General features: G+C 43.9%; 1 protein-coding gene across 1 annotated transcript in view; it reads right to left on the bottom strand.

Annotated features, from left to right (window-relative positions):
* SNX9 (sorting nexin 9) overlaps nucleotides 1-12374 on the bottom strand; it is a 122975-nt gene that overhangs the window by 72469 nt on the left and 38132 nt on the right. Inside the window, exons 4-7 of the mRNA XM_066596089.1 lie at nucleotides 8969-9076; nucleotides 4421-4574; nucleotides 2950-3100; nucleotides 23-107 (exon numbers count right to left, since the gene is read on the bottom strand). Of these exons, the coding sequence (XP_066452186.1) occupies nucleotides 23-107; nucleotides 2950-3100; nucleotides 4421-4574; nucleotides 8969-9076 (498 nt within the window). The remainder of the gene's footprint in view (nucleotides 1-22; nucleotides 108-2949; nucleotides 3101-4420; nucleotides 4575-8968; nucleotides 9077-12374) is intronic.

Genomic DNA, 12374 nt, shown 5'->3' with positions numbered 1-12374 from the left:
CAACAAACAGATCAAGACTTACAATAATGGGGATTTTTTCTTTGGTTTTCGTTGTCTGTTTGGATAACAGATACTGTTCAATTCCAGACTTTCCAAAACCAGGAAATCTAACAAAAGAAAAGAAAACCACGTACTTTTTTTATTGGTAAGAGTTACAGAAACACTAATCTTGAGTTATAGCCTGAAGAAGTACTCATAAAAACACAAACACATTTTGAAAGTGGATTGTGGCTCTGCAATTTGGCATCAAAAGCGACTGTAAAAGTGTAAATGTCATTTAATTTTTTTGGAAGGCACAGAATAATAAGCATTTTTCCAATAGGTTTAGTCAGCCTATTCTATACATTATTAGTAGGAAAAGCCTTCTGAACTGCTGCGCTATACATCCACATACAGCTAAGAAACGTAGCTAAGCCGCATCAGTCTTCAGGTATCTGTACAGAAATAGTAAATATGGAGAAGTCTGCTCTTCTGCCTGCAGAGCAGTGTACAAAGCCACCTCCGCTCCATACAGGCCCCATACAGCAGCAGGGAAGGACTTTGGCAACTTAAGCTGTGTTGCTACATGGCACCAGAGGTGGAGAAAATAGGCGGCTCTAGGAGAGGCAAGGGCAAAAGACTGCTGGCGGCCGGGATCCTATCCCCCCCTCCTCTCTGGCTGACCTTCACCATTTACACGAGAGGAGCAGAGAGTAAAAAACAAACACTGCTGCTGCTCTCTGGAGTCAGCCCTGAGCCAATCTTCGTACCTGCGCCTGCTTAAAGGGGTTGTCCCGAGAAAGCAAGTGGGGGTAAGCACTTCTGTATAGCCATATTAATGCACTTTGTAATGTACATCGTGCATTAAATATGAGCCATACAGAAGTTATTCACTTACCTGTTCCGTTGCTAGCGTCCCCGTCGCCATGGTGCCATCTAATTTCAGCGTCTAATCGCCCGATTAGACGCGCTTGCGCAGTCCGGTCTTCTCCGTGGTGAATGGGGCCGCTCGTGCCGGTCCTCGTAGCTCCGCCCCGTCACGTGTGCCGATTCCAGCCAATCAGGAGGCTGGAATCGGCAATGGACCGCACGGCAATGGACCGTGCATCGTGGGTGAAGATCCCGGCGGCCATCTTGGTAAGGTAAGTAAGAAGTCGCCGCAGAGCGGGGATTCGGGTAAGTACTAAACTGTTTTGTTTTTTTTAACCAATCCCTTGTGTTTGTCTCGCGCCGAACGGGGGGCCTATTGAAAAAAAAAAAGAACCAGTTTCGGCGTAGGACAACCCCTTTAAGGGATAATGGGACAGGGAATAGATGCGACAGGTAATCCTCACCTAGATAACCATGGACGTGCCCGAGAGATCACAACACTTACCCATCTTTGCGGATGGCCCCACCAATCCAGCGTCCCAATATGGCGTGATCCATAGTTCCAGCAGTGTTCCTCGTCTTACGCTTGCCTGCCTTTACCAAGGAAGGGAGACCTCCAATAAAATGAAGGAGGGGAGTGGGGCACTATGGCTAGATCTAGACGTGTTTTGAGATATTAACCTCTTCCTCAGATACCTTTTTATATTACACTTGTTCCAAGACAAAATGCATATAGGAGTGTGAAAAGGAGAGGTAGGAGTAGCGATCGGGCATAACATGCAATATGTGGGAGTTTGGTGGACTGTTTGTAGCTATGTAAAATAATCAAAGTAGAACTGATGTTCGTCTCCCTGTAACCCCACTGAGGAGGGCAAACAGGACGGAGCTAACCGTCCTGTTGTCTGTTCAGTCCGAGAAGAAAAGGAGACACATCCAAGCCAGCTTTAAAGGGGTTGTCTCGCGAAAGCAAGTGGGGTTAAGCACTTCTGTATGGCCATATTAATGCACTTTGTAATATACATCGTGCATTAAATATGAGCCATACAGAAGTTATTCACTTACCTGCTCCGTTGCTAGCGTCCCCGCCGCCATGGATCCGTCTAATTTCAGCGTCTAATCTCCCGATTAGATGCGCTTGCGCAGAAGTGTCTTCTCCCATCTGTTCGGTCCGGCACGAGCGGCATTCTGGCTCCGCCCCCTCCTGATTGGCTGAAATCAGCACACGTGATGGGGGCAGAGCTACGCGATGACGCGTAGAAGGGGGCGGAGCCAGAATGCCGCTCGTGCCGGACCGAACAGATGGGAGAAGACCCTTCTGCGCAAGCGCGTCTAATCGGGAGATTAGACGCTGAAATTAGACGGAGCCATGGAGACGGGGACGCCAGCGCAGGGAAGGTAAGTGAATAACTTCTGTATGGCTCATATTTAATGCACGATGTACATTACAAAGTGCATTAATATGGCCATACAGAAGTACTTAACCCCACTTGCTTTTGCGAGACAACCCCTTTAAAGCTGGCTTGGATGTGTCTCCTTTTCTTCTCGGACTGAACAGACAACAGGACGGTTAGCTCCGTCCTGTTTGCCCTCCTCAGTGGGGTTACAGGGAGACGAACATCAGTTCTACTTTGATTATTTTACATAGCTACAAACAGTCCACCAAACTCCCACATATTGCATGTTATGCCCGATCGCTACTCCTACCTCTCCTTTTCACACTCCTATATGCATTTTGTCTTGGAACAAGTGTAATATAAAAAGGTATCTGAGGAAGAGGTTAATATCTCAAAACACGTTACCCAATTGGATCTCAAATAAAGTATTTTCTCAGGTCACTAAAGTCTCCACCAAGTGCCTTTTCTTCACCTATAGGCAGTGCCAGTCCTTAGCCTTTTTCTTAATTTCCCCCCAGACACAGGGGGAGCAGAACAGTAAGTTGTTCTCTTGCTTTGTCTACCTACGTACAGAGAATGGCGGGGAAATATTCCTATGATAACATGACTATTCTTCTGCTTCACAAATAAGTTCCAACAGTGATACATGGGGGACAAGCAAAAAATATTTGCTCAGTATGTTATTCAAATTTTAAATGTTATGTACTTATTAAGAGGTATCTTCATAGAGCTTTGCTTCCCTGCTCCCCTAATAGCTCCTGCATCGGAGGTCTCTGAATCCTTGTAGCCAAGGTAGCCAGGGGGAGAGGATTTTGGGTCATCCCAGTCATCATCCCACTCATCATCATCAACAGCTCCTAATAAAATAAAAAAAAAATAAAAAAACTGTTATTAAAAGCAAAAGATATTTCACGGCAAAAGATATTAAAAGCAAAAATATTTCACGGCACTTAACACACATATTTAAAGGAGTTTTCCAGGCAGCGCCCACTGTCATAGCCGGGACACAGCAGGGGAGGGAAGAAGACGTTGCTCAGACCCATGCAGTGGCCAGCGCTTGTAATTGCAAGCTGGGATCTCATTGCAATCATTGGAAGTTGCGAAGAGCTGTCTGAATAGAGTCACGCTGCGTGCACCAACTTTGGGGGGACACAGCGATGGAACAGGGCTCCCTGTATGAAACACAGCTTCTTAGACGCCCCGTTTCTTTACCTTTACACCCTATAACATTTCTTTTTGTGTTCAACAGTGATGAGAGGTTCCCTTTAAACTATGCAAACAGCAGCGTCTCTGATAGTTGATGGCATATGAAAATGCTTGTGTGCATTTATATTTTCGTTATAAAACAGTGAGACCACTCCAAATGATTACCTCTAAGATGTCACCAAATAGGTTTATGACAGGCTATTAACCCCTTAACGCCACAAGGCGTAAACAACAGATACCGATGTCATGGCTTGCAATTGCCAATGATTGCTATTACAAGCGATAAGGCAAGGCATTGCATTATGTAAGTCCTGCAATGCTTCATCATAGATATCACAGTTGCTATAGTTCAAGTCCTCTTCAGGGACATAGAGAGTGTAAAAAAAAACAACAAAAAAACGAAACAAAACCCCTTTTCCCAGATATGTATTAAAAAAATGCACAGCAAAAACCGTAAAAAAAAATGCAAATATAAATTTCTTCCTAAACCTGGTTTTATTGCTGGGCTGAAGCACCTGTCTGCACAAAATTCAAGACAGTGCAAAAACAACAACATGGAAGACATGGGCTACAAGAAAAAAAAAAGTAAAACAAAAGATTTATCAGATCTGAAATAAACCTTATTTTGCAACAGAAGAGCAAATTTTCGTTTTATTCTATATAGACAAATGTCTCATTCAAAACCACCAACTTATGTGCTGTTTGGACTATTCTATCCAGCAGAGCAAAGGTCACTAGATTTGTTATACTCCAACTGTCGAAGAACTACAACTATGCACATCACCCGACAATGAAAAGCTGCTTAAGACTGCCTGTCCATGGGCGAATTTACATTGAGTTACCCGCGGCAGGGAACGCTTTCCATAGGCTCAGTGCGGGAACCGTCAGCTATCCCCTGCTCCTAGGATATTGCTACACCTGTGGAGAGGCAGCCATTTCTAAGTAAGTTCCCTGTATGTGGTTTATCTCACCTGGACCTTGGTACGCCTGTGGGTGACCAAATGCAGAATCCCAGTTGTCTGCTGTGGAATCTTTCTGGCTTGCACCCCAAGGATCCACTGAATTATTGGTCGCAGAAGGCTTGGGTGGATTCCAGCTTGACCACGGGTCATTTGTAGCGGGCACCTTAATGGAAATGTATGATAATTCTCAGATAAATGCATACGGAAAGTTCTCTATAATTACAGGCATTTGGAAAAAAAATAATGCATTGAACATACCAATTATAGCTACTAAAAGAATAGTCTAAGGGCTCATGTTGTAGAGTCATGATATAGCATATAGCACCCATAGAAGAGATGCAGGAAAACGTGACTCTTCAGAGTCTTGTGCTTTCCCATACAAATCTACTGAGAGCATGTGCATGGGACTCTGGAGAGAGTCAGAGTTTCCTGTTCGCCAGATCTTCACAGGGTAACAGTGCAGGAACCAGGCAACGGGCGAGTATAAAAAAAACAAAAACAAAAAAAACCCACATCTCTAGCTCCTTGTCACGTCCCCTAACAGCACCAAAACTTCGTTTATATGGCTGTGAGGACGTGACAGGTTCTCTTTAGGCCACCTGCAGACGGCCAGGTCGGATCCCGCTGCGAGAATTCACAGAAATAGAGCATGTCGCGATTTGTTTTCCGCGTGTGATTTGGCGCAGACAAATCACAACCGTCTGCCTAGGATTGCATTTTCTAATGCAACCCTATGCAGCGGCCACAAGAGGAAATTCTGCAGGAAATCATGCACGGAATTTCCGCCTGAGTGCAGGGGGCCTTTATGTTTCTTCATATGTCCCCAGTTTCATCCAAAATTCTTTACTGTTAGATTACATATTATTCTGCATTATTGTAGATCTATTTTTGATCATGAGCAGAAGAGGATTACTGTCATACGGTGCCATAGGGGGCATCATAATGGCAGAGCAAGGTACTGTGTGTGCCACTCTGCATTACTTTCTACCACGTTCAAGGCCTGAAGGTGACCTTATAATCTGTATCACTCAAAGACAAAAAAGTTGAAAAATAAGGTCAACTATGCTAATCATTCATAATGCCTGGATTCTTGTCACAAAAGCCTCCAGTGACAGACTGCCAAATTATTTTCAATGGGAACATATTTTTGCTATCATATTCATCAAATAAAAGTCTAACCTTGACCTACCATGGAGGCATGAGTGCAGTTATCCAAGGCTCATTATGCCAGTACTGATAAGAACATAATAGCAGAATACCGAAGCTTTAACCATAAGTATATTTTCAAGCTTTCGGAGCGCAGCGGCCCTTTCAGTTAACAAATCAAGAACTGCACAGCATTTAAATGTCACATCAAGACGTTGTACATGGGACAATGTATCATAAGATAAACCTTAGTTTTATTGCTCTGGATTATGTGGGGAAGAAGGGTAAAAGGTGAAGACGTCGGAGTTCAGAAATCTGAAGTGTTCTGTGCGGAAATCTGCACCTTTTTACTAACCCATTTACATTCAAATGGAAACTGGCACGGTTTTTTCTGCACCACCGAAAACAGTCTCAATCTTAATGCAGATTCCATGTTGAAATACCTGAAATCAGTAGTAAGCGCACAGATGTCATATTGTGGGGGGGGGTAGGGGTGGAGGTGGTGTATTACACAGCAAATGGGTTATCCTGTTTCTTGAGAAAACTAGACAGTAGGAAATTGTATTAAATACTAATTACCGCTTGCCGGTACAACCCTTCACTGCCGTTTGAGCACAGGCACTCCAGAGGTGGTCCTTGTTTACAAGCTGTCAGCAGGCGCTTGCGGGCATTATCCCTCCCATTGCTAAGAGAGGACACCAGTAGTACAAGGACCTGACCGCCAAAGTCCCCAACTGACTGCAGGTGGCACAAACTGGTCCTTTGTGGACAAAAACTGGAGGCACCTCCAGGGCATCTGTGGTGGACTGAAGGAGAGGTTTTTTGGTAAGTTTTCTTTTATTAAATATAGCATTTACTGCTTTTTTTTGTTAATTTGAGAAATCAAACAACCCCATGCGTTTCTTTTAATTCCAGAGATTGGCATTTGTTGGTTTATATTTTATGCAGCACCCTGAAATGGGACAAGCCCGCAGTTCTCAAAAACAGCCAAAACGAAAAGTACGGCGTTCCAAGTACAATCAGGATCATACTATAGTGGTCTGCGTCTTCCATGAGCTGATCCGCAGGAGTCCCAGGCAGCAGACCCGCACGGTCAGATATTAATGGTGTAGCTTCAGGAGGCGCCATCAATAAATGCGCAGCCGATTCCCGCTTGTGAGGACTGAGCCATAAAGGTTCAATAGAAACTAATGGCTGCGTTATTCCGCCACAGATTTACGCCGCAGGAACTATCTGTGGGCATTAGCCTAAAAGCTTATAAAACTAGACCCAATCTTTACTAATATAAAATAGGTCAAACTGTATTGAAATCTTATGCATCTGTAGATAACATAATAAAAATAGTATGTTAGGCCAAATAAAAGACATATGTCCATCCAGTTCAGCCTATTACCCCTCAAATGTTAATTAAAGACAGCAAAAAAATTCCAATGAGATAGAAGCCAATTTTTCTAATTTAAGGGGGAAAAAATCCTTCCTGACTCCAATCTGGCAATCAGAATAATCCGCGGATCTCCAACGTTTCTGAGTAAACAGTGATATAACATGTAATATTGCATCACCCAAGAAAGGCGTACAGACCTATTATACTCTTATCAAATTAACCTTCAACACATCCTCAGGAGAGAGTTCCATAGTCTCACTGCTCTTACAGTAAAGAACCCACTTCTATATTGTGTAGAAACATTCTTCCTTCTAGACATAGTACGCGCCCCCTTGTTACAGTCACAGTCCTGGGTATAAATAGATCATGGTAGAGATCTCTGTACTAACCCAGATGTGTCTATACATAGTTATTAAAGCGCCCCCTTGTTACAGTCCTGGGTATAAGTAGATGATGGGAGAGATCTCTGTATTGTCCCCTGATATATCTATACAGTTATAGATATATCAGGGTCAGTACAGAGATCTATACATAGTTATTAGAGCGCCCCTTTGTTACAGTCACAGTCCTTGGTATAAACAGATCTCTGTACTAACCCCTGATATATCTATACATAATTATTAGAGCACCCCCTTGTTACAGAAACACTCTCCCTAAGGCCTCATGTCCACGGGGAAAATAAGATCCGCTGCAGATTCTCCATGTAGAATCTGCAGCGGGTCCCTCCTGCCCCGCGGACATGAGCGCCGAAAATAAGAATTTAAAAGCATTTACCTATCCGGCGCGGGCGGGGAAGGTCAGCTGTTCCTCACGGCCGGATCTTCTTTTTCGGCCGGCGGATGAATTCCTCACGCCGGCGGCACGTCGCCGGCACGTCGTCGACGTGCCGCGCGCATGCGCCGGGCACATCCGCCGAGCCGAAGCAAGGAAGATGCGGCCGTGAGGAAGAGGAGACCTTCCCGGTCCGCTCCGGATGGGTAAATACTTTAAATTCCTATTTTAGGTCTCCCGCGGATCCGGACGGCTTCCATAGGCTTCAATAGAAGCCTGCGGGAGCCGTCCCCGCGGGAGACCCGCACGAAAATGGAGCATGGTCCAGATTTTTCCATGCTCCATTTTTTTTAAAATCCCTTTTATTGACGATCCGCGGGTATTTATCTACCCGCGGGTGGTCAATGCATCCCTATGGGATGCGGATCCGCATGCGGGAGATCCGCTGCGGATCTTAAATCATATTTTGCCCGTGGACATGAGCCCTAAGGAGAAAAGAGAGTGTTTCTGAGCCCCGTCCCAGGCGTCCCACTAGTAAAGCCAGACTCCTACTGTACACTGAAGAGGAAACATCCTGAAACAGCCGTTTGTACATGGATTCCGGCTTTGTTTTTAATTCCCAGCCATTGTTACAAGGCTTGTACAAAGAGTCTAACTTTGGCTTGTAGGAATGCTGCCTTCCAATAGGTGGCACTGTGCAGGTATTATTCCATCTTCCTTATAAGCAATATGTTTTAATGTTTTTGTATTAAAACGTATACACTTGATGAATGGCTGAAATGTGATGCGTCAGACCCTTATATGTACATATCAGGTTACAATGCATAACTACATAAAGTGACAGGATCAGATGTTAGTAACTCATCTATAACGAAATCCTTGAAACATTTTGAAGTTTATTAATTGGGCTCTTTTCACGCTACGATTTTATCTCCAGTGCTGAGCCGATTCAATCTTGGATTTATGTCTTCTATTCAGAAAACTGCATAGAGATCAAAGGGTTTAATTTGTGAGATAAAGTTACATTTCACACGGTTTTTGTCCTTTCCAGTTTTTTCTATCCAGCTAACAAATTTGATAGGGACAAGAACCATATGAAATGGAGATGAAGGCGGTCTCTATTCCACATATTAGACCCCATTGTTCCGTCCAGGCTTCTGTCTATAGACATATAGATATGAGGTTTTCTGTATAGAAAATGTGAATTATTTTCTGACAATAAGTTGCCATGATAAAGGTTCTTGCTACAAACGCACCTGTTCACCATTATTGGTTGAGGCATTCTGAGCAGTACTTCCAGAAAGGGAATCAAAAAAGGCCAAATCAGCAGCTGAATTACTGGAAGGAGCGCCATCTGACATTAACTAAAAGCAAAAGAACCCAAAAAAAAGTTAAAAGGAAAAAGTCAACAAATTTTAAATGTATGAAAACAGGAAACAATATCATAGAAAGAGGTTTTGTTGTCCTGTAGACGGTCAACATACTTACATTTGGGGTGATACAAAATATTTATAAGAGGATCCATATGAGAAAATTAACACACAATAAGAAGTTGTCAAACCATCAAGTTAATATACCATAAAAAAACTAAGTAATACTGTAAAATATAAGTTCCTGCAGCCCATAACACCAATATAGGCTTGGTCCTTAAAAGGTTAAAGGGGTTGTGCCAAGATAAATAGTTATCTAGAGGATAGGCAATAACTATCAAACTGGTGGAGTGCAACAACTGTAGCCATGAGAACAGGAGTCCCATTTACTCCATGTGAATGGTGCATTGGCTGAGCATACATACCGTTGCTCCATTCATTTAAGTTAGCCAGCCAAGGATAGCTAAGTAAGAGCTCTGCTATCTCCGACAGGCCCACTAAAATCAATGGAATGGCAGGACACATGTTCAACCTTCGGGATCCCTGTTCTTGTGACTGGAGGAGGTCCCAGGAGTCGAATCCCCACCAATCAGGTAGTTATCCCCTATCCTGTGGATCTTAGCACAACCCCTTTAAGGTAGTCTCTCAGTGCTGGTGACCCTAAGACAATGAAGGCTGTTCTTTATTCTTTGCTAGGTGTATGACTTGTGTAAATTAATTACACGTGTATGGAGGAACTGGTGGCTGGGTATGGTCTCTGGGCGTTATTCAAAGAATAAGATGGTTACTACGGTATGCATTGGTTTGTTTACTTTTCATGTCCTTCACTATTCTTTTACTTCTAAAAATGTATTTCCGTAGTTTGGAGGATGCGGCCTTTGGACCTTTTTAGCAGTGTTGAGATTGTTCTATCTGTATGTGATTATAATTTGATTTTAAAGTAAGACTCCAGGCTCCCCCTTACAAAAGCTTACTCTCCTCAATACACATGTGGCAATTACCCGATAATCCTTTTACTTACTGGTGGTCTATAATTCTGCCCTTGCTGCAATGGGAATCAGCAATCCAAGCATTGACTTAGGGTGCCTTTACACAACAAGATGATCGCTCAAAGGGCAGTTTGAGTGACAGTTTTGAGCGATCACTTTGCATAAGCTAATTAGCTACTTAAGAGCGTATTAGTGTGTAAATGAAGGCTCCCGCTGTTTGCTGTCTTCTGCAAACAGATGCTTTGTTCTCAGAGCTGTCAACTGGTATTTCACTGAGCTAATAGCGCTGAGAACAGCAGGAGCTGCTTTGTTCTCGGAGCTATTGCTGAGAGCTCCGTGCGAGATACCAGCTGAAAGAATGCTATCAGCTGGTATCCCGCTGAGAACTCAGCACGCGGCACTGATAAGTCATTGCTGATTTTTAGCTTGCTAGAAATCAGCAATGAACGGATAGTGCCCGAACAGTGCAAGATGTCAGTGCCTTTAGACACAACAATTATTGTTCAAAAGATGGCTGTTGAGCGAATTCTGAGGGATAATCGTTGTGTGTAATTGGGCCTTTAGGTCGGCTTCACACAGGAGATACAATTGCGTGGGATTTATGCATTTGGAGACGCACAAATATGAACCCCATTTTGAATGGGTTCATACACATGAGCAATGTTTTCCCACATGGCACCGCAACGCGATGCTATGGAGAAAAACAAATTGCATCAAGTCCCAACTGGCTGCGTTATCTCGCATCGCAGCCCCATTGTTTTCAATGGGGCTGATAGCTGCAGCACGGGGCCTATTGAAAGCAGTGGGAGAACTCCACTATCTTCTGCAGCGGCTGTGACAGACACAGCGGGAGATTCTCTTCATCCCCGCAGTAATCTGAGACAGTTTTCAGATGGTCTCTGAGGGCCAACAGTAGCCTGAACCAATGATGTAACAGGCAGTGTATTTAAGACTATGGCTGCTTTTACATTTCCGCTGGTCAAGCCAGAAATCTGTTCTAGTTAACTATCATTACCTGAAAAATGTCTTTTGTTAAGGGAACTGAACCCCTTTCAGTATAGCGTAGATCAAATAGTAGGTGGAAACTGACATATCCATTAAACCCATTATTGTATCCAGTAGAATTAATTGATTTTGAGCAAAAAAATTTCCACGCTAGGTGCTATAACTATGCACTCAAGGCAACTGATCTCTTTTTGAGGCTCCATGTTGGAACTCCATGTCTGCAGACATTTACATTGAGAGTGGCTGGCTCAGAGTACGGAGAGATGTAAGGATTCCTCAAAACAATTTTGGCACGTGCTTTTGGACATTACCCTGCACGCCATAAAAATCACTTTACTGTGAAAATAACACAATTTGCTTGACTACATTTAGCTCTTTGTTTTAATAATTTATCAATAAAAATGTATAATTTTAGGCGTGGTCTGTGAACAACACATCTTCACTGGAGGTTCAGTCGCAGACCCGGCACTAAACACCGGAAGAACAAGTCCTGCATTCATTAATTTTTCATCCATTAAATGCCGGTCAGCTGAATGGACTCTATTGTAGTTCAGCCCTGTTCGGTTTAGTAATAAGACGGATCTGTTCAGCCAGGGGATTCCCCTTACCTGCTCCTATAACGGAGCCCCTCCACCCCCCACCGCAGGTATGAAAGCAGCCTCAGACTCCCTGTATATACATTGTAGCAATAGATCATTGCTCTGTCCTAATGAAGTGGAGCTAAAAAGCAGCTAAGGAGAAACAAGTTAAAGGGGTTGTCTCGCGCCGAAACGTTTTTTGTTTTTTTTTCAATAGGCCCGTTCGGCGCGAGACAAACCCAAAGGATGGGTTAAAAAAAAAATATATATTACTTACCCGAATCCCGGCTCTGCGACGTCTTCTTTCTTCCTTCTCTAAGATGGCCGCCGGGATCTTCACCCACGATGCACCGCAGGTCTTCTCCCATGGTGCACCGTGGGCTCTGTGCGGTCCATTGCCGATTCCAGCCTCCTGATTGGCTGGAATCGGCACACGTGACGGGGCGGAGCTACGATGACGACGCGGGACCAGCTCTCCGGCACGAGCGGCCCCATTCACAAGGCAGAAGACCGGACTGCGCAAGCGCGTCTAAAAACGCCAGAAGACAGCGAATCTAGACGGATCCATGGCGACGGAGACACTAGCAACGGAGCAGGTAAGTGAATAACTTCTGTATGGCTCATATTTAATGCACGATGTATATTACAAAGTGCATTAATATGGCCATACAGAAGTGTATAACCCCACTTGCTGCCGTGAGACAACCCCTTTAAGTATCC

The sequence above is a fragment of the Eleutherodactylus coqui genome, chromosome 3 (genome assembly GCF_035609145.1).
Source record: "Eleutherodactylus coqui strain aEleCoq1 chromosome 3, aEleCoq1.hap1, whole genome shotgun sequence".
Lineage (NCBI taxonomy): Eukaryota > Metazoa > Chordata > Amphibia > Anura > Eleutherodactylidae > Eleutherodactylus > Eleutherodactylus coqui.
The sequence above is the reverse complement of the archived record's forward strand: the minus strand, read 5'-3'. Positions and strand labels throughout refer to the sequence as shown.